At 47.1% G+C, this 20312-nt stretch overlaps 1 protein-coding gene across 1 annotated transcript in view; it reads right to left on the reverse strand.

Moving 5' to 3' along the window:
- The window catches only part of PELP1 (proline, glutamate and leucine rich protein 1), a 33346-nt gene that overhangs the window by 4260 nt on the left and 8774 nt on the right, over positions 1-20312 (reverse strand). Inside the window, exons 2-9 of the mRNA XM_003810210.6 lie at positions 15714-15778; positions 15224-15329; positions 7144-7293; positions 6843-6914; positions 1097-1156; positions 701-851; positions 380-506; positions 141-228 (exon numbers count right to left, since the gene is read on the reverse strand). Coding sequence (XP_003810258.2) covers positions 141-228; positions 380-506; positions 701-851; positions 1097-1156; positions 6843-6914; positions 7144-7293; positions 15224-15329; positions 15714-15778 — 819 coding nt within the window. The remainder of the gene's footprint in view (positions 1-140; positions 229-379; positions 507-700; positions 852-1096; positions 1157-6842; positions 6915-7143; positions 7294-15223; positions 15330-15713; positions 15779-20312) is intronic.

The raw sequence follows: 20312 nt of genomic DNA on the forward strand, positions 1-20312 counted from the left end.
GATGTTATTTGGACAAAAGTAGGAAGCTCTCTGGGACGACTCCAGGATGACACTGTTTGGGGAGACTCAGGTCCCCAGTACTTTCCTGGTTGCCTGGTATCCTGAGCAAGGGCTCTGAAGAGATGACAAATCCCACTTACAATATTCTTGCTACTGACGCTGAGGGTCCGGCAGATGAAATCCAGGATTTCCTGCACAGGGACGGACACGGGTGCTCCAAACTCAGAGCTAAAGAGAATCAGAGCAGGGAGACCCTCAGAGCAGGCTCCCTGGCATAACTCCCACACCCACCTTCATCTCTTTTCTCCTGATGAAGGCGACACTCCCTCATCAATCCCTCCTGCTCCACGCCTCCGCTCCCTCCAATACCCACACACACCTGAGCATGAGCCCTAGGCAGCGGGCCAGTCCCGAAAACCTCTGCCGAAGCTGGAGAAGGACATGGGCATCACCATCTTCTGAGGACAGCAGCATCTCCACCCCAGGGCCTTCATTCTGCACAGGAGCTGGCAGAAGCACAACTACCCTGTACACTGTCTTTCTTCCATCCCCTCCTCTGTCATTTCTGGTGGACGACCTGCCTGTATTCTAACCCATTTTCCCCAAAAACCAACTGCCCCATGTCTCTGGGCTCCCCTCCTGTTCCTTCCTGCCACGCTTCCTCACTATTATTCCACTAACTAGCAGCCCTGGTCCCTACCGGTCTCTGCTCCCTCGTACAGGGCCCCCAGCAGGGTGTGCAGTGAGGCCAGCAGACTGTGTAGCTCCTGCTCCCAGCTCTCGGTGTGCTTCAGGCCTTGGGAAAAGCCAGCCCCTAAAGAGGGCAGCCGGGAATAACACTCACAGGCCAACTGCGGGAGAAAGGACAGAAACCTGGTCAGATGGGAATCCAGTCCAGCCACAGAACCCCCAGCCCCACTGATACCCAAAAGAGACGGAGATCAGAGAGAGCTCTGAGGGAAACCTGAGATGGGACAATGAGGCCGAAGGACACAGATGGGCATATGAAGGCAGGACAGAAAAGCTGGAGGAGGAGCAGCAAGAGACAATCCAGGCTCAGATCCCCGGGCTCTCCCTCTCCCTCCCTGCCCTTTACCTGTTGGAGCTGAGGGCTCAAGGCATCCACCCTAGACAGAAAAAATGAGGCCAGCTTGCCCTGGATGTGGAGGAAAAAAGGAAGAGGCCGGTGAGCCAGCTCTGAGAGCCAGAGATGTACATCCCATCCATTCCCAGCAGCAGACTCTAAGCCCAGGTCTCTTTTTCCTGTAGACACAAGAAGCAAAGCCCTCTATGGGGCATCAACACCAGGCACGGACATGCTTTCATGGTAAAAGACTCCTCAACGCCAGCTCTGGTCCTCGGCTTCCTGCTTGGGAGCGAAAAGGGCCTGGCCCTGTCCCAGAGACAGCTGGGCTTCCTCCTTGACAGTTTTTGCAAAATTTTTCCCTCAAGCCGAAAGGACATAGTACTAAAAAACAGTCTCCACACTCCAACTCTCTACCAGCTCACACACAAAAACGAGGGTCCAAGCTGGAAGTTAAGACACTAACCAGAGGTATGAGGGCAGGACAAGGTCAAAAAAGAAGGCTGCTAGAGCAGAAGTAAGGCAGCAAGTCTCGGAGTAGCAATCTGTCATTCAGCACTTTCTCTGCCTGCTGTGTGAAGGTGCTAGGGCAGGAGTGTTTAACCTGAGAACCACAATTTAGTTGGATATATAATCATAGGGGGCCTGTGAACATGGATGGGGAAAAAAATTACTCCCACTAGCCTATTTGTAAAATGTAGTGTTTCCTTCACTTATAAATGCAGACAAATAGCCACAGTAGTATCAGCAGTACCTGTGACTGTCACTAATAGAATCATTTTCATGTCACATTATAATTGTAACACATCCTGAAATATCATTCACATGCATCACTAATTTGCAATTATAGTCGTCGTAAGACCTGCTTCTGGATCTTATTACTTAACATGTCAATAAAAAAGCACAGGCTGGGTGCAGTAGCTCACGCCTGTAATCCAGGCACTTTGGGAGGTCAAGGCAGGCGGATTACTTGAGCCAAGGAGTTTGAGACCAGTCTGGGCAACATGAAGAAACCCTATCTCTACTAAAAATACAAAAACTTAGCCGGGTGTGGTGGCGCACACCTGTAGTCCCAGCTACTTGGGAGGCTGCGGTGGGAGGACCACCCAAGCCCAGAACCGAGATCACGCCAGTCAAGTGTACTCTAGCCTGGGTGATGAGAGTGAGACCCTGTCTCAAAAAGAAAAAAAAAAAGGCCAGGCACGGTGGCTCATACCTGTAATCCCAGCACTTTGGGAGGCTGAGGTGAGCAGATCACGAGGTCAGGAGTTCAAGACCAGCCTGGCCAACATGGTGAAACCCCGTCTCTACTAAAAGTACAAAAATTAGCCGGGCACAGTGGTGGGCACCTGTAATCCCAGCTACTTGGGAGGCTGAGGCAGGAGAATTGCTTGAACCCAGGAGGCAGAAGTTGCAGTGAGCCGAGATCACGCCACTGCACTCTAGCCTGGGTGACAGAGCAAGACTCTGTCTCAGAAAAAAAAAAGAATTAGTAAGGACAACAAGACAAGCATATGGAAAAACAAGAATCTGGAGCCAACACTGGCAACATACAGAGAAGGGGAAAGAGCAGGCTCACGCTTTCCCCGAGACATCCTAGTGGTGCACACCTGTAGTCCTAGCTACTTGGGAGACTGACGTGGGAGGATCACTTGAGCCCAGGAGTTCAAGGTTACAGTGAGCTACAATCTTAACACTGCACTCCTGGGTCACAGAGCGAGACCCTATCTCCAAAAACGGCTCAAAAAGCTGGACTGAGGCCAACAGAAGTCTGCTTATGTGACTGCAATAAAGCAGTGTACGGTGAAGCGACACGGCTCTAACCACAGGTTACCCTGGCTGACCCACAAAGCAAACCAAAGCGATGACTCGCTTGGAACAGTTCACTCAAAACGCGCACACACACAGCATGTCCTGGGGCTCTCTCAAGAGTAGGTCAGTCTTCCCACCCATTCCGAGGAACTGCTCATCAATGTGGCAAGGAGGAGGAAGTGAGTTCAAGTCTCTGCAGGAATTGACCTCATGGACTCAGAATGCTTGATTCACATTACTTGGGAGTAGTAATCCTGAGCTTGGAGTCTACAATTACCCTGAGAGTACCTGGGGAATGTAACAGAAAACACAGACACTTCAAAACGGCAGTTACCAGTTTTCCTAAGTACTAGTCTGCGAGATTTTCCAAGTGCAAATTGCCCCGGAGCCTCTGCATGACAGATTCTTATCTGAAGTGCTGGCAACCAACAAAGCCAAAACCCTCAACACCCTCAACAGAGGGAAGTTCTCCAGATGACCTTTTTTTTTTTTGAGACAGGGTCTCACTCTGTTACTCAGGCTAGAGTGCAGTGCCACGATCTCAGCTCACTGCAACCTCTGCCTCCCAGCTTCAGGGGATCTCCTGCCTCAATGTTCCAAGTAGCTGGAACCACAGGCACACACCACCACACCCAGCTAATTTTTTTGTATTTTTGGTAGAGGTAGGTTTCACCATGTTGGCCAGGCTGATCTCAAACTCCTGGCAGATGGCACTTGATTCTTAGGGAAATAAAGGTAAGACACTCCCTGGAAGGACACAGGAACATTTGTTAGTTTGGAAAGGGTACTCAAAATGCAGGCCTTAAGTTCAACTGTCTGACAAAAGGTTGAGAATTACAGATAAATTCTCCTGACTACTCACACTGAAAATAAAAAAGCAACAGCAGAAGAACACTTAGCATTCTAGTCTCCTTAACTCTTACTATTCACACTTCTACCCTGTTAAGTAACACTCAATTTCCCCTCCACTTTCATGGGGGATGCAGGTAGATAAAGATAATACCTAACAGAGCTGAATCAAAATACACTTTTGCAGTAAAACCAAACCTTTGTTCAGGGACAAACTGCTGGCCTGTGTCATTTGAGAGGTTAACTTACAGAACATTTGACAAGATAACCAGTTTTTACTAAACTTAGTAAAACCTCAGTAAATAACCTCTGCTAATCTTTAATAAAATCGATGAGTCACTCCAAATACCTTCTTGACAAAAAGTCCTGCCCTGCCTACCCAAAGATTCTATTAGCTGTGATTAGAGGCATTCACATGAAAAGAAGGAACCAGCAAGGACACAACCCCACGCTCACTCAGAACTAGCATCTGCTCAGGCACTTTTCAGATACTGCGAGTAACCAGTTACTAACGACACTGCAGGCATCACTCCCTGATCACAGCGCTCAGGCCGATGGAACTCTGACTCACAGTCCTTCCCAGGCCAGCGAGCTACACAGCCACTAACAATTGACTAGAGCTGCTACCTGCCCCGGTTTTACAATTACCAGATAATATAACCTTTGGTTACGTCACTTAAGTCCCTCTCAGCTGGTTTTCTCCTCTGTAAAATGCAATGATACAAATTCCACAGAATAATTACAATGATAAAATGACACAACACATCTTAGACACTCAGGAGAGTGAATGGCACAGTGGGCACCCACTAAAGACCAGTTCCCTGTCCCTCCAAGAACTTACTTTCTTGCTTTGGTCACAGAACCACACTAATCTCACTTTCTTTTTTTTTTTTGGAGACGGAGTCTCACTCTGTCACCCAGGCTGGAGTACAGTGGTGCGATCTCGGCTCACCGCAACCTCTGCCTCCTGGGTCCAAGCAATTCTCCTGCCTCAGCCTCCCAAGTAACTGGGACTACAGGCACACACCGCCACGCCTGGCTAATTTTTTGTATTTTAGTAGAGGCGAGGTTTCACTGTGTTGCCCAGGCTGGTCTCAAACTCCTGAGCTCATGCAATCTGCCCGCCTTGGCCTCTCAAAGTGCTGGGATTACAGGCATGAGCCACCACGCCCGGCCTCATAATCTCACTTTCAAGACAACCTGAATAGCAAACTCCCCCTTGACTAACAATACTAATGGCAAATACAGTTAACCCCACCAGTTAAACAAAAAATTACTAATTTGCCACAAATTCCAGCTCTCTAGAGATTTGTGTTTCCATCTGAGTAAGCAGGTGTCCAATCGTTTGTCAAACCAATGGTGAATATAACAAAGTAAGAGAACATTTAATCTACAGGGGAACATCTACTTGTTCTTAGGTATAGTTGGCATCCAATTATACTGCAAACAACAAATGTGCCAATTACGAATGGCCCTTTAACTGTGACTGCTTAGGTAGAATTTGTAAAGCATTCATGTTTGTTATTGTATCTCCCTAAAAACAACACTGTAATTCTTCTCCTGACCTCCTCCATCATCTGACCCACATACACCCTGACCTGCCTGTCTGACCTACTAAGGCTCTTTTGTAGTCACCTTGTATGTGTCATGACAACTGGGAGGAAGGAGTCAGGAAGCGACAGAGGGAGTTTAAACAGGAATATACACAGAAAGAAGTGTTAGGGCAATTGTCCTAGGGAAGTGATATGTCAGAAAGCATTCCCAGAGAAAATTACAAGACCTTCAAGAATAAAGTAAAGGCTGGGTGTGCAGGTGGCTCATGCCTGTAATCCCAACACTTTGGGAGGCCAAGGCGGGAGGATCACGTGGAGCCAGGAGTTCAAGACCAGCCTGGCCAACATAGTGATACGTCTCTACTACAAATATAAAAATTAGCTGGGCGTGGTGGCATATGTCGGTAATCCCAGCTACTTGCATACGTCTGTAATCCCAGCTACTCGGAGGCTAAGGCAAGAGAATCACTTGGAACCTGGGAGGTGGAGCTTGCAGTGAACCGATATCACACCACTGCACTCCAGTCTGGACAACAGAGACTCTCTCAAAAAAAATAAAATGGCCAGGCGCAGTAGCTAATGCCTGTAATCCCAGCATTTTGGGAGGTCAAGGCGGTCGGATCACAAAGTCAAGAGATCGAGACCATCCTGGCCAACATGGTGAAACCCCATCTCTACTAAAAATACAAAAATTAGCTGGGCGTGGTGGTATGCACCTGCAGTCCCAGCTACTCGGGAGGCTGAGGCAGGACAATTGCTTGAACCCGGGAGGCAGAGGTTGCAGTGAGCCAAGATCACGCCACTGCACTCCAGCCTGGCAACAGAGTGAGACTCCATCTCAAAAAAAATTAATAAAATAAGATATGATGTGAATTGGTTGAATGTTAAAAATTAAAAAAAAAAAAATGAATAAAGTAAGATAGGGGGCCAGGCACAGTGGCTCACACTTATAATCCCAGCACTTTGAGAAGCTGAGGCAGGAGGATCACTTGAGGTCAGGAGTTCAAGACCAGCCTGGGTAACATGGCGAGACCCCCTACAAAAAATTTAATAATTAGCTGGGCGTGGTGGCACACGCCTTAGTCCCAGCTACTTGGGAGGCTGAGGTGGGAGAACTGCTTGAGCCCAGGAGGTCAAGGCTACAGTGAGCCAAGTGTGTGCCACTGCGCCCCAGCCTGGACAACAGAGTAAGACCCTGTCTCAAAAAAAAGACAAGGTGGTAGAAAAGTGGGTAGGGCATTTTAAGAGATACAGAAAAGGCAAGGCAGAAAAAGGAAGGAGCCCATGGTTCAGAGTCTGGCTTAGGCATCAAACAGATACAGGTTCCAGTGCCTGCTGATCTTAGCAAGTTCTCAATTCCAACTTCTTTGGAAAAACAAGGGTTAAATGAGGTAAGTGCTACAAAGTGGTAGAAGTGTACTTGTGGAGATAGGTAACTTTAAAGGATAATCAGAAGATAGGTGCTTAGGAATCTCAGGACAGGAATCTGAGGTAAGAGCTCTCAACGCTTACACTGGTGGGGAGAAGAGTGCATAAATACTTACTTTGAGAGAACCACAAGCCCGAGGGAAATAGGTCATACAAGCCTTCATTCCTTCCAATGCTGACTGCTCACACTGTAGGAAAAACAAAGGGAGAAACGAGAGGCTGAGAGCACCATGTCACCATATTCCATCTCCCCCAGCACCCCACAAGGGCCCTTCTCCAGAAATCACTTTTTCTTGGCCCCTCCCTCTTCTCACTTCTTCAATCCTATTCCCCAGTCACTTCCATCAAACAATTAAACAGTGTGTGAAGGTGAGGACTGCGGGGGGCCATGGGGAAGGGTCCAGGGAGACATCTCACCTCTGGCCTGAGGCCCAGCAGGGAGGTGAGAAGGCCAGGGAGGTGGTTCATGGAGATGTCCCGGAACAGTGCAGGCAGCTGGGCTGCATATCTGAGGAGGTCCCTCAGGACAGCCACGGCCAGCTCCATTGTGGCAGGCGGGTCCTGGGTCTAAAGAAAAAATAATGTCTCGTGCTTCCAGCCTCACCTTGATTGTCACCAAAGAGCAGCAGGAGAAAATACAAGCCTTCTGAGAAATGCCACGGTTAATGTCAGTCTGACCATCCAAGCCACTACCTGGCGGAAAAGAGGGTGTGGAGACACGGATACTGTATTTACATTTTACTATTACGGGTATCTGGGGTCCTAGGAATTTGTGTGGGGGAAAAAAAGAGTAACAAAGCTATACCTTAAAGACCTGATTAACTGAAGAGTTTTCTTTTTTTTTTTTTTTTGAGACGGAGTCTTGCTCCGTCGCCCAGGCTGGAGTGCAGTGCCGCGATCTCGGCTCACTGCAAGCTCCGCCTCCCGGGTTCACGCCATTCTCCTGCCTCAGCCTCCTGAGTAGCTGGGACTACAGGCGCCCGCCACCACGCCTGGCTAATTTTTTGTATTTTTAGTAGAGACGGGGTTTCACCATGTTAGCCAGGATGGTCTCGATCTCCTGACCTCGTGATCTGCCCGCCCTGGCCTCCCAAAGTGCTGGGATTACAGGTGTGAGCCACCGTGCCCAGCCGAGTTTTCTTTTCTTTTCTTTTTTTGAGACAGAGTCTTGCTCTGTCCCCCAGGGTGGAATGCACTGCGGCAATCTCAGCTCACTGCAACCTCTGACTCCTGGGTTCAAGTGATTCTCATGCCTCAGCCTCCTGAGTAGCTGGGATTACAGGCATGGACCATCATGCTTGGCTAATTTTTGTATTTTTAGTAGAGATGGGGTTTTGCCACATTGGCCAGGCTGGTCTTGAACTCTGGGAGTCAAGTGATCCACCCACTTCAGACTCCCAAAGTGCTAGGATTACAGGTGTGAGCCATGGTGCCCAGCCTTTTTTTTTTTTTTTGAGACAGGGTCTCACTCTGTCATCCAGGCTGGAGTGCAGTGGCGCAATCTTGGCTCACCGCAGCCCTGGAAAGATTTTCCGATGATCTCATACTAATGTTCCCTGCTAGAAAGGGAGAAGAGCACTTTTCAGACTGAAAAATAAGCCTCAACCATAACAAGACTGTGCCATCTCTTCGAGGTTGTTGCTAGCTGGCTCAAACCCACCCTGGAACCCATGGAGAAAAAACAATTTGAATTTAAAAGGACTTCCTTAGAAAATTAATATGTATCTAAGGAAAAACATCCAGCATATATCTCCTGCTAGACGAGAGGAGACCATGTGTCAAAAAAAGAGAATACTTATGAAGCAAAAACAGGCAGGCCTACCAACGACACAGGCCCTCATCCCTGTCCAGTAATCCTACCGCATTTCTCTGGTTAACGCTGCTACTAAAGTTTTCTCCTCCAATTTCCAAATCGCTACTTCTCCCACCACTGTCACCTCTGTTTAACCTTGCCCATAACTTCACAGAAAAAACTGAAGCCCAGAGATAATTACAAGTAACTATAAAAACAGCAATTACTTTTGCACCAACCTAATAAAACAGCCTTCGCTTCCCACTCCCAAACTTCGAAATTTCATCTTCATCCTACCCACCCTCTCCTGCCCTCTTCCTACCCAAAGACAGTCCCTCTGCTGTGCTTTCAATACTATCTTCCTCCCTTCCTCTCAGAACCTTACACTGTCACTCGCTTTATCTCCCTTGAATTTCTAACCAGTCCCCACCACATGGACTCTTCCCACTGACATTTATACAGCTCAAGTCTCTCCCATCTTAAAAAAATCTTGTCTTTTTTATTTTATTTATTTATTTTGAGATGGAGTTTCCTTCTGTAGCCCAGGCTGGAGTGCAGTGGTGTGATCTTGGCTCACTGCAACCTCCGCCTCCCGGGTCCTGGTTCAAGCGATTCTCCTGCCTCAGCCTCCCTCGTAGCTGGGATTACAGGCACATGCCACCATGCCCAGTTAATTTTTGTATTTTTAGTAGAGATGGGGTTTCACCATGTTGGCCAGACTGGTCTTGAATTCCTGACCTCGTTATCTGCCTGCCTTGGCCTCCCAAAGTGCTGGGATTACAGGGGTGAGCCACCAAAAAAGTCTTTTCTTGAGCCCATACTTCACTTGCCAAATCCCAGTAATCACCCAATTTCTCTCCCTCATCGTTAGAGCCCAGCATCTCGAAAAGATTTCCCATCTTCTCTCCTTCCATTTCCCTTCTCCCATTGGCTTCTTATCCCGTGCCAGTCTGGCTTCAGCGTCCACTGCTCCAGCAAAACCACTCTCACTATGGTCTTACCACCCATGCTGCTAATCTGATCAACAATTCTCAGTCTGCGTCTTGTCCCACCTCAGGAGGCACACACAGAAATAACTCCTCCCTCGTCCCTCAAGTAGTCTTCGCTTGGCCCCCTCCAGCCCGCAATCCCGGTTATCTTCTTCTTTCTGTTGGCCTGTCTCAGTCTCCTTAGTCAGTTCATCTTCCTCTACCTGACCATTAAGTGTGGTGTGCTTTAAAATCCCGTCCATAAAAGGGCTCATTTTGATAATCTCATCCTCAGCTTCAACTGCCATCTAAACACTGAAGACTCTTCCCCCTAGTAAAAGATGCCAGGCCAGGCACGGTAGCACATGCCTGTAATCCCAACACTTTGGGAGGCCAAGGTGGGAGGACTGCTTGAGCCCAGAAGTTCGAGACCAGCCTGGACAATATAGCAAGAACCCATCTGTACAAAAAAATTTTTTTAATTAGCGGGGGGTGGTGGTACACGCCTGTAGTCCCAGCTATTGGTGGGTGCGGTGGGGGGTACTGATGTGAGCACCAGAGGTCAAGGCTGCAGTCAGCCATGATCACACCACTATATTCTAGCCCAGGTGACAAAATGAAACCATGTCTTAAAAAAAAAAAAAAAGAAAAAGAACAAAAAAAGGGCTGGGCTTGGTGGCTCACACCTGTAATCCCAGCACTTTGGAAGGCCAAGGTGGGTGGATCACTTGAGGTCAGGAGTTCAAGACCAGCCTGGACAACATGGTGAAACCCCATCTCTACTAAAAATACAAAAATTAGACAGGTGTGGTGTGGTGATAGGCGCCTGTAATCCCAGCTACTCAGGAGGCTGAGGCAGGAAAATCATTTGAACCCGGGAGGCGGAGGTTGCAGTGAGCCGAGACCGCGCCACTGCACTCCAGCCTGGGCCACAGAGCTAGACTCCACCTCAAAAAACAGCCAACTAAAGCCTCCACCCACTGAACCATCAAGGCTACACTGAGATGCCTGGCCACTTCCACTGATGCCGGATCAGGGGGATAGTTACTAATGGTGCTTCTACTGAATGCTCAAGGCCACAGCCATGGTATTTTCTTCCCACACCTCCAAACCTGTCTTCCAGTGTTCAGGAATCCAGGAGTCACCCTGGACATGTGTTCTACTCGATGCTAATCTATCCTCAGCATCTGCCACTCTGACACTAAATCTCTCTCAAACCTATATCGTTCTCATCAGTTCTACTGCCACAACCCTAGTCCAAGCTACTATGAATGTTCTCCTAGATTACTTTAGCAGCCATCTACATAGAGTTTCTGCTTCCAATCTGTTCCTTTCTAATCCATTATCCAGAGGCAGCCAGAGATATATTTTCTTTCTTTCTTATTTGAGATGGAGTCTTGCTCTGTCACCCAGGCTGGAGTGCAGTGGCACGATCTCGGCTCACTGCAACCTCCACCTCCCGGGTTAGAGCAATTCTCCCACCTCAGCCTCCCAAGTAGCTGGGATTACAGGTGCCTGCCACCACGCCTGGCTAATTTTTGTATTTTTAGTAGAAACAGGGTTTCACCATGTTGGCCAGGCTGGTCTCGAACTCCTGACCTCAGGTGATCCGCCCACCTCGGCCTCCCAAAGTGCTGGGATTACAGGCGTGAGCCACCACGCCTGGCCTCAGAGAGATACTTTCAATCACCACCACCACCTCCTCATCCCTGCTTAAAACCTTCCATGAGTTGCCACTACTCCAAGAATAAAAGCCAAAACCCTTAGCATGGTCTATAAGGCCATACACAACTTGGTCCCCAGTCTTCCTATCTCCCCAGCCACATCTCATCAATTCTAGCCACATGCTGGAATTCTTCAAACAGGCCATGCTCCTCTTCTCTCACGGCTTTGGCACATTAGAACACTTTCTTAACCCAATTAACTTCTATTGATCAGTTCAGAAAAGCTCTCCCTGGACTGCTGGCCCTGATCACAAATACCCACACCACCCCAGCTGAAGTCAGATTCTCCTGTTACATGTTTTCCAAGAACTATAGTCTTTACCTCCACAGCACCTACCTCAGTTTATCACTTCATATTCATTTATATAATTATTCAATTAAAGTATCTTCGCTGGGTGTGGTGGCTCACACCTGTAATCCAAGCACTTTGGGAGGCCAAGGCGGGCGGATCATGAGGTCAGGAGATCGAGATCATCCTGACTAACACGGTGAAACCCCATCTCTACTAAAAATACAAAAAATTAGCCAAGTGTGGTGACGGGAGCCTGTAGTCCTAGCTACTCGGGAGGCTGAGGCAGTCACGCCACTGCACTCCAGCCTAGGCGACACAGCAAGACTCCATCTCAAAAAAAAAAAAAAAAAAAGGTATCTTCAACTAGAACAGGAATCAGTAAATGATGGTCTATGGGTGCCTGTTTTTGCATGGCCCACAAACTAAGAATGGCTTTTACATTTTAAAGGATTGGAAAATAAACAATATACAATAGAAACTATATGTGGTTCACAAAGCATAAACACTTCCTATTTGTAAACATTTACTTCATAGAAAAAGTGCTAGACTCTGAGTACCATGAAAGCAGGGTCCATGTACATCTCACTGTCTCCCCAGAGCTTGGTACACTGCCTGCTATATGTGCTCAGAAAATGCTTGTTAAATAACTAAGTGGAGATGTTATCAAAGGATGTAAAAGTAGGGGAAAAAATTAAAACGTTAAAAGAGCAACAAAGTATGACAAACGCACAACCAACCTTATACTGAACAGGGAAAAGTTGAAAGCATTCCCCTTGAGAACTGGAACAAGACAAGGATGCCCACTTTCACCACTTCTATTCAACATAGTACTGGAAGTCCTAGCTAGAGCAATCAGACAAGAGAAAGAAATAAAGGGCGTCTAGGCCAGGCACAGTGGCTCACACCTGTAATCTTAGCACTTAGGGAGGCCGAGGCAGTCAGATCACCTGAGGTCAGGAGTTTGAGACCAGCCTGGCCAACATGGCGAAACCCTATCTCTACTAAAAATACAAAAATTAGCCGGGCGGGGTGGCAGGCACCTGTAATCCCGGCTACCTGGAAGGCTGAGGCAGAAGAATTGCTTGAACCCAGGAGGCGGAGGGTGCAGTGAGCCAAGTCTGCGCCACTGCACTACAGCCTGGGCAACAGAATGAGAGACTCCATCTAAAAGAAAAAAAAAAGGAAGAAAGGAAGAAATAAAGGACATCTAAATCGGTAAAGAGGAAGTCAAACTGTCGTTATTCACCAGTGATATGATCATATACCTAGAACACCCTAAAGACTCATCCAGAAAGCTCCTAGATCCAATAAATGAAGCCAGTAAAGTTTCAGGATACAAAATCAATGTATACACATCAGCAGCACTGCTAAACACCATCAGCAACTAAGCTGAGAATAAAATCAAGAACTCAACCACCTTTACAACAGCTGCAAAAAATAAAATAAAATACTTAGGAATACACCTAACCAAGGAGGTGAAAGACCTCTACAAGGAAAAACTACAAAACACTGCTAAAAGAAATCACAGACGACACAAACAAATGGAAACACATCCATGTTCATGGATAGGTACAATCAATATTGTGAAAATGGCCATACTGCCAAAAGCAATCTACAAATTCAATGCAATTCCCACCAAAATACCACCATCATTCTTCACAGAACTCGAAAAAACAATCCAAAAATTCATATGGAACCAAAAAAGATCCCATAAAGCCAAAGCAAGGCTAAGCAAAAAGAACAAATCTGGGCGCATCACATTACCTGACTTCAAAATATACTACAAGGCTACAGTTACCAAAACAGCATGATACTGATATAAAAATAGGCACATAGACCAATGGAACAGAAGGGAGAACCCAGATATAAAGCCAAATACTTACACCCAACTGATCTTCAACAAAGCAAACAAAAACAAGTGGGGAAAGGACACCCTTTTCAACAAATGGTTCTGGGATAATTGGCAAGCCACATGTAGAAGAATGAAACTGGATCACTCTCACCTTACACAAAAATCAGCTCAAGATGGATCAAGGACTTAAATCTAAGACCTGAAACCATAACAATTCTAGAAGATAACATCAGAAAAACCCTTCTAGACATTGGCTTAGGCAAAGAGTTCATGACCAAGAATCCAAAAGCAACAAAAACAAAGATAAATAGATGGGACTTAACTAAAAAGCCTCTGCACAGCAAAACAAATAATCAGTAAACAACCCACAAAGCGGGAGAAAATCTTCACAAACTATGCATCTGACAAAGAACTAACATCCAGAATTTACAAAGAATTCAAACAAATCAGCCAGAAAAAAACAAATAATCACATCAAAAAGTGAGCTAAGGACATGAACAGGCAATTCTCAAAAGAAGATATACAAATGGCCAACAAACATGAAACATCACTACCATTTGATCCAGCAATCCCACTACTGGACATCTACCAGAGGAAAAGAAGCCATTATATGAGAAAGACCCTTGCGCACAATATTTTATAGCAGCACAATTCACAATTGCAAAAATATGGAACCAGCCTAAATACCCATCAACCAACAAGTGGATAAAGAAAATGTAGTGTGGGCCAGGAGTGGCGGCTCATGCCTGTAATCCCAGCACTTTGGGAGGCCAAGGCAGGTGGATCACGAGGTCAGGAGTTCGAGACCAGCCTAGCCAACATGGTGAAACCCCATCTCTAGTAAAATGTAAAAAATTAGCCAGGAATGGTGGTGCACGCTTGTAATCCCAGCTACTCAGGAGGCTGAGGCAAGAGAATTGCTTGAACCCGGGAGGCAGAGGTTGCAGTGAGCTGAGAGCGCGCCACTGCACTCCAGCCTGGGCGACAGAGCAAAACTTTGTCGAGAGAGAGACAGAGACAGAGAGAGAGAGAGAGAAAATGTGGTGTATATATACCATGGAATACTACTCAGCCATAAAAAGGAACAAAATAATGGCATTCGCAGCAACCTGGATGGCGTTGGTGACCATTAATCTAAGTGAAGTAACTCAAGAATGAAAAACCAAACATCGTATGTTCTCACTTACAACTGGGAGTTAAGCTATGAGGACGCAAAGGCATAAAAATGATATAATGAACTCTGAGGACTCGGGCGGAAATGTGGGAGATTGGTGAGGGATAAAAAACTACATATTGAGTACAACGTACACTGCTCGGGTGATGGGTGCACCAACATCTCAGAAATTACCACTAAAGAAATTATCCATGTAACCAAACACCATCTGTTCCCCAAAACTACTGAAATAAAAATATATATATAGGCTGGGCACAGTGGCTCACACCTGTAATCCCAGCACTTTGGGAGGCTGAGGCAGGCGGATCACTTGAAGTCAGGCATTTGAGACCAGCCTGGCCAACATGTTAAAACCTCGTCTCTACTAAAAATACAAAAATTAGCCAGGCGTGGTGGCAGAGGCCTGTAATCCCAGCTACTCAGGAGGCTGAGGCAGGAGAATCATTCGAACCCAAGAGGCAGAGGATGCAGTGAGCCAAGATCATGCCACTGCCCTCCAGCCTGAGTGACAAAGCGAGACTCCATCTCAAAAAAAAAAGTTTCTATTTGAAGCTTATCCTCTCTGCTATCAGGGAATTGTTTCCAATTATTCTGTCCCCAGAACTACATGTCCAAGTTGAAAAGAACATGCCACATCCAAGATGGGGAATAAGATGGGGGAGGAGGAGGAAGTAGGGCAGCAGCTGAAACCTCACCTGTAACACCTGCTGAATGCTCCGAAGCCAAGACACACAGTGCTGCTGGAATAGCTCTGTGGGGCTCTCCCCTACCAGCAGGGACAGCAGACACAGGCCCTCAAACCTTCAAAGAAAGAAGAGAGTCATGTTAAGTGGGCGGAGGCTAGACTTCAGAGAAAGTGACTGCTCTTTTATTCTCACTAGGCTACAGCAAGACTTCATCCCCAGATCCACTGTGGTTTCCAACTCCTGAAATACTTGGAATGAGGTGGAAGAAGCAAAGAAAGAAGGGAGCAGAGGTAATCCCAGGGTGGAATAGGACATCTGGGAGCTGGAAAAGGTAGGGTTCAAATCAAGTGAGCTCACAAAAGGAATGTAACTCTCCACACTCTTGGGAATAGAGAGAGGTCTTGAATCCTGGGGACGGTAACAATGAAAGCAAAGATGTACATATGCCCACTTGCTAAGGGAACACGCCCCTGGAGAAAAAAAAGGGCCAAAGACTTACCGAGTTTTGATGGAACTGAGACGTGCATTACTGAGACTCACCAATGCCCCAAGAGCTGAAAGGTTCTGGAGGAAAGAAAACAGGGAAGCGAGTCACAAACGGGATGTTAAAAATGCAGAAGATTCTTCAAGCCCTTCTCTGTCCCAGCACCTATGAAGCCTTTCTGAAGTCGCACCTCCTCTGAGGCCAAAAGGCCATCCCACTAGAAGCCTTGAGCTTTTCCCCCTTTTTTCCTGTGGGAAAGGCTGTTTCTCGGCCTTTCCTCGAGTTATATTTTGCCTGATCCTTCCCTCCATGCCCCACCCAAGTAGTGCCAAACACAGGACAGCCCAACTAATCCCACTACCAGACTTCAAAGATGGGTCTGCTTCACCTCTATATGTCTGGGCAGCACCTAATAGGAGACATCCATAAATGCTTGCTGAATGGACACTGAACTCATCCATTATCCCTCCTTCACCCTCAAACAAATCCTCCTCCCCCTATTCCTGGCTTCCTTACAGCTGTAAAAATGCCAACACAGACCGAGTCAACAAGAATCCTCCTTCCAGTTCTCCCCTTCTCTCACATTCTGGAAGCCCACGAAAGAGTTTCCTCATCAGCCCCCCAGGTAACCTCTCCATGCCCCAAATGGCCAGCCTCCTCTCACGGCACCCGCGTCTCCCTAACGGCGTGCATCGTTCCTTCTTCCAACACATACACTATGCATGAGGTTACGTGAAGGAATACAGAGCTGAATAAAATTAATAAGGTCTCTCCCTTTTGTGGAGGGAAATATTTATTCGTTAAATAAATATTTACTTGACATGGCCGGGCGCAGTGGCTCACGCCTGTAATCCCAGCACTTTGGGAGGCCAAAGCAGGCGGATCACAAGGTCAGGAGATCGAGACCATCCTGGCTAACATGGTGAAACCCCGTCTCTACTAAAAGTACAAAAAATTAGCCGGGCGTGGAGGCGGGCACCTGTAGTCCCAGCTACTCGGGAGGCTGAGGCAGGAGAATGGCGTGAACCCAGGAGACGGAGTTTGCAGTGAGCCGAGATCACGCCACTGCACTCCAGCCTGGGCAACACAGCAAGACTCTGTCTCAAAAAAAAAAAAAGAAAATATTTACTTGATATATACTTCATGTGAGACCTTATTTTAGGTGCCAGGTACTTATTTTCTAGTTAAGAGGAGACAGAAAATAAACAACTGACAAAGTAAATACATAGTGTATCAGAGGGTGCTAAGAACTCCAAGGAAAAATAAAGCAGAGTAAGGAAGGAAAGGAGTGCCCAGAGTAGGCAAAGGGGACAGGATTTTATTTAGGAGAGTAGGTACAAAGAGCATCTCCAAAAAGGCCATTTAGGCCTGGCGTGGTAGCTCACGCCTGTAATCCCAGCACTTTGGGATGCCGAGGCAGGTGGGTCACCTGAGGTCAGGAGTTCGAGACCAGCCTGGCCAACATGGTGAAACCCCGTCTCTACTAAAAATAGAAAAATCAGCTAGTTATGGTGACACGCGCCTGTCATCCCAGCTACTCGGGAGGCTGAGGCAGGAGACTCGCTTGAACCCAGGAGGCAGAGGTTGCAGTGAGCTGAGATCACACCATTGCACTCCAGCCTGGGCAACAAGAGCAAAACTCCATCTCAAAAAAAGAAAAAGCCATTTAGCAGAGACCTAAAGGAAAGTGAGAACAAGATGTATTGATACTCTCAAACATTTGCCACAAATATAAAATGGCGCAGCCACTCTGGAAAGCAATCTGGCAGTTCCTCAAAAAGTTATACATAGAGTGAACACATGACCCAGCCATTCCACCCTACGTATATACCCAAGAGAAATGAAAACCTACATCCTCACAACAACTTGTACATGGACGTTCACAGCAGCATCATTCATAATAACCAAAATGGGAAAACAACCCAAACGTCCACCCACTGGTGAACAGATCAAATATAGTGCAGCAGCGCCCCCTTATCTGCAGGGGGTGCTTCCAAAACCCCAGGCAGGTGCCTGAAACCTCAGAAACTTCGGATACTACCAAACCCTACATAAACTATTTTTTTTCCTATACATACAAGCCTATGAAAGATTTTATCAGTTAGGCACAGTAAGAGATTAACAACCACTAATAATACAGTACAGCAACTATAATAATATGCCAGCATCTCTACTCTTACGCTTTGGGCCATTATGAAGTAAAATAAAGGTGACTTGAACACGAGCACTGCAATACCGCCACAGTGGATCTGATCACCGAGATGGTTACAAGGTGACCCTCAGGCAGGGAGCGTGTGCAACATGGATACACTGGACAAAAGGATGACTCATGTCCGATTCACGTCCCAGGTAGGATGAAGCAGAACTCCTCGAGAGTCCATCACGCTGCTCAGAATGGCACGTAATTTAAAACTTATGAATTACTTATTTCCGGAATTTTCCACCTAATATTTTCAGACCATGGTTGACCACAGGTAAGTAAAACCATGGAAAGGGAAAGCACAGATAAGAGGGGACTATTGCATAAAAGGCCATAAATAGGAATGAAGTTTTAGCCAGGCACAATGGCACCCGCCTGTAGTCCCAGCTACTTGGGAGGCTGAGGCATAAGAATCACTTGACTAATCCTGAGAGTTTGAATCCAGCCTAGGCAACACAAGACCCAACACAGCAAAACAGAAAAGAGTAATAAAGTCTTGACACATGGATGAACCTTGAAAACTGACTGCTAAGTGAAAGAAGCCAAACCCAAAGGCTACATATTATACAATTCATTTCTATCAAATGGCCAGAATAGGCAAATCTCTAAAGAAAAAAAGTAGATTACTCTTTGCCTAAAGCTGGAGGCAGCCAGGGAGGGCTTGGTGGGCAATGGGAATGACTGTAAGTGGGTACAGAATTTCCTTATGGAGTGATGAAAATATTCCAAAACTCAGCACAGCAATGACTGCACAACTCTGCAAATATACTAAATCCACGGAATTGTATACTCTAAGTGAGTGAACTGTGGCCGGGCGCAGTGGCTCATGCCTATAATCCCAGTACTTTGGGAGGCCAAGGTGGGCAGACCACCTGAGGTCAGGGATTTGAGACCAGCCTGGCCAACATGGTGAAACGCCATCTCTACCAAAAATACAAAAAAAAAAAAAAATCATCCAGGCGTGGTGGCAGGCGCCTGTAATCCCAGCTACTCCAAAGGCTGAGGCAGGAGAACCGCTTGAGAACGGGAGGCGGAGGTCGCAATGAGCCAAGATCGTGACACTGCACTCCAGTCTGGGTGACAGAATGAGACTCCACCTCAAAAAAATAAAATAAAATAAAAATAAAATGGGCCGGGCACGGTGGCTTACGCCTGTAATGCCAGCACTTTGGGGAGCCGAGGCAGGTGGATCATGAGGTCAGGAGTTCAAGACCAGCCTGGCCAACATGGTGAAACCCCGGCTCTACTAAAAATACAAAAATTAGCCAGGCGTGGTGGTGGGCGCCTGTAATCCCAGCTACTCGGGAGGCTAAGGAAGGAGAATCGCTTGAACCTGAGAGAATCGCTTGAACCCGGGAGAATCACTTGAACCCGGGAGAATCGCTTGAACCCAGGATGCAGAAATTGCAGTTTGCCAAGATTGCACCACTGTACTCCAGCCTGGGTGACAATGTGAGACTCCATTTCGAAAAAAATAAAAGGCCAGGCACCGTGGCTCATGCCTGTAATTCCAGCACTTTGGGCAGCCGAAGCGGGTGGATCACGAGGTCAGGAGTTTGAGACCAGCCTGGCCAACATGATGAAAACCCATCTCTACTAAAAAATACAAAAATTAGCCGGACATGGTGGCGGGCGCCCGTAATCCCAACTACTAGGGAGGCTGAGGCAGGAGAATCGCTTGAACCCGGGAGGCAGAGGTTGCAGTGAGCCGAGATCACGCCACTGCACTCCAGCCTCGGCAACAGAGTGAGACTCCGTCTGGAAAAAATAAATAAATAAATACATAGAATGGCTAAATTGTATGGTTTGTGAATTATTTCTCAATAAAGCTGTTTTGGCCAGGCATGGTGGCCTGTAATCCCAAAATTCTGGGAAACCAAGGCAGGCGAATCACTTGAGGCCAGGAGTTCCATACCAGCCTGGGCAACACAGAGAGACACCATCTCTACAAAAATTTTTTAAAATTAGCCAGGTGCAATGGCATGCACCTGCAGTCCCAGCTACTCGGGAGGCTGAGGCAGAAGGATCGCTTGAATCCAGGCGTTCAAGGCTGCAGTGAGCTATGAACACACTACTATACTCCAGCCTGGGCAAAAGAGTGAGACCCTCTCTCTTAAAAAAAAAAAAAAAAAAATCTGGCAGGGGGCAGTGATTCACGCCTGTAATCCCAGCACTTGGGGAGGCCAAGGTGGGCAGATCATTTGAGGTTAGGAGTTTGAGAACAGCCTGGCCAACATGGCGAAACTAAACATCTAAAAATCTACTAAAAATACAAAAATTAGCCAGACGTGGTGGTGTGGTTTCACCATATTGGTCAGGCTGGTCTCCAACTCCTGACCTCAGGTGATCCGCCCACCTTGGCCTCCGAAAGTGCTGGGATTACAGGAGTGAACCACCGTGAACCCCCGCAGTAG

Source organism: Pan paniscus, chromosome 19, assembly GCF_029289425.2.
Source record: "Pan paniscus chromosome 19, NHGRI_mPanPan1-v2.0_pri, whole genome shotgun sequence".
Taxonomy (NCBI): Eukaryota; Metazoa; Chordata; class Mammalia; order Primates; family Hominidae; genus Pan; species Pan paniscus.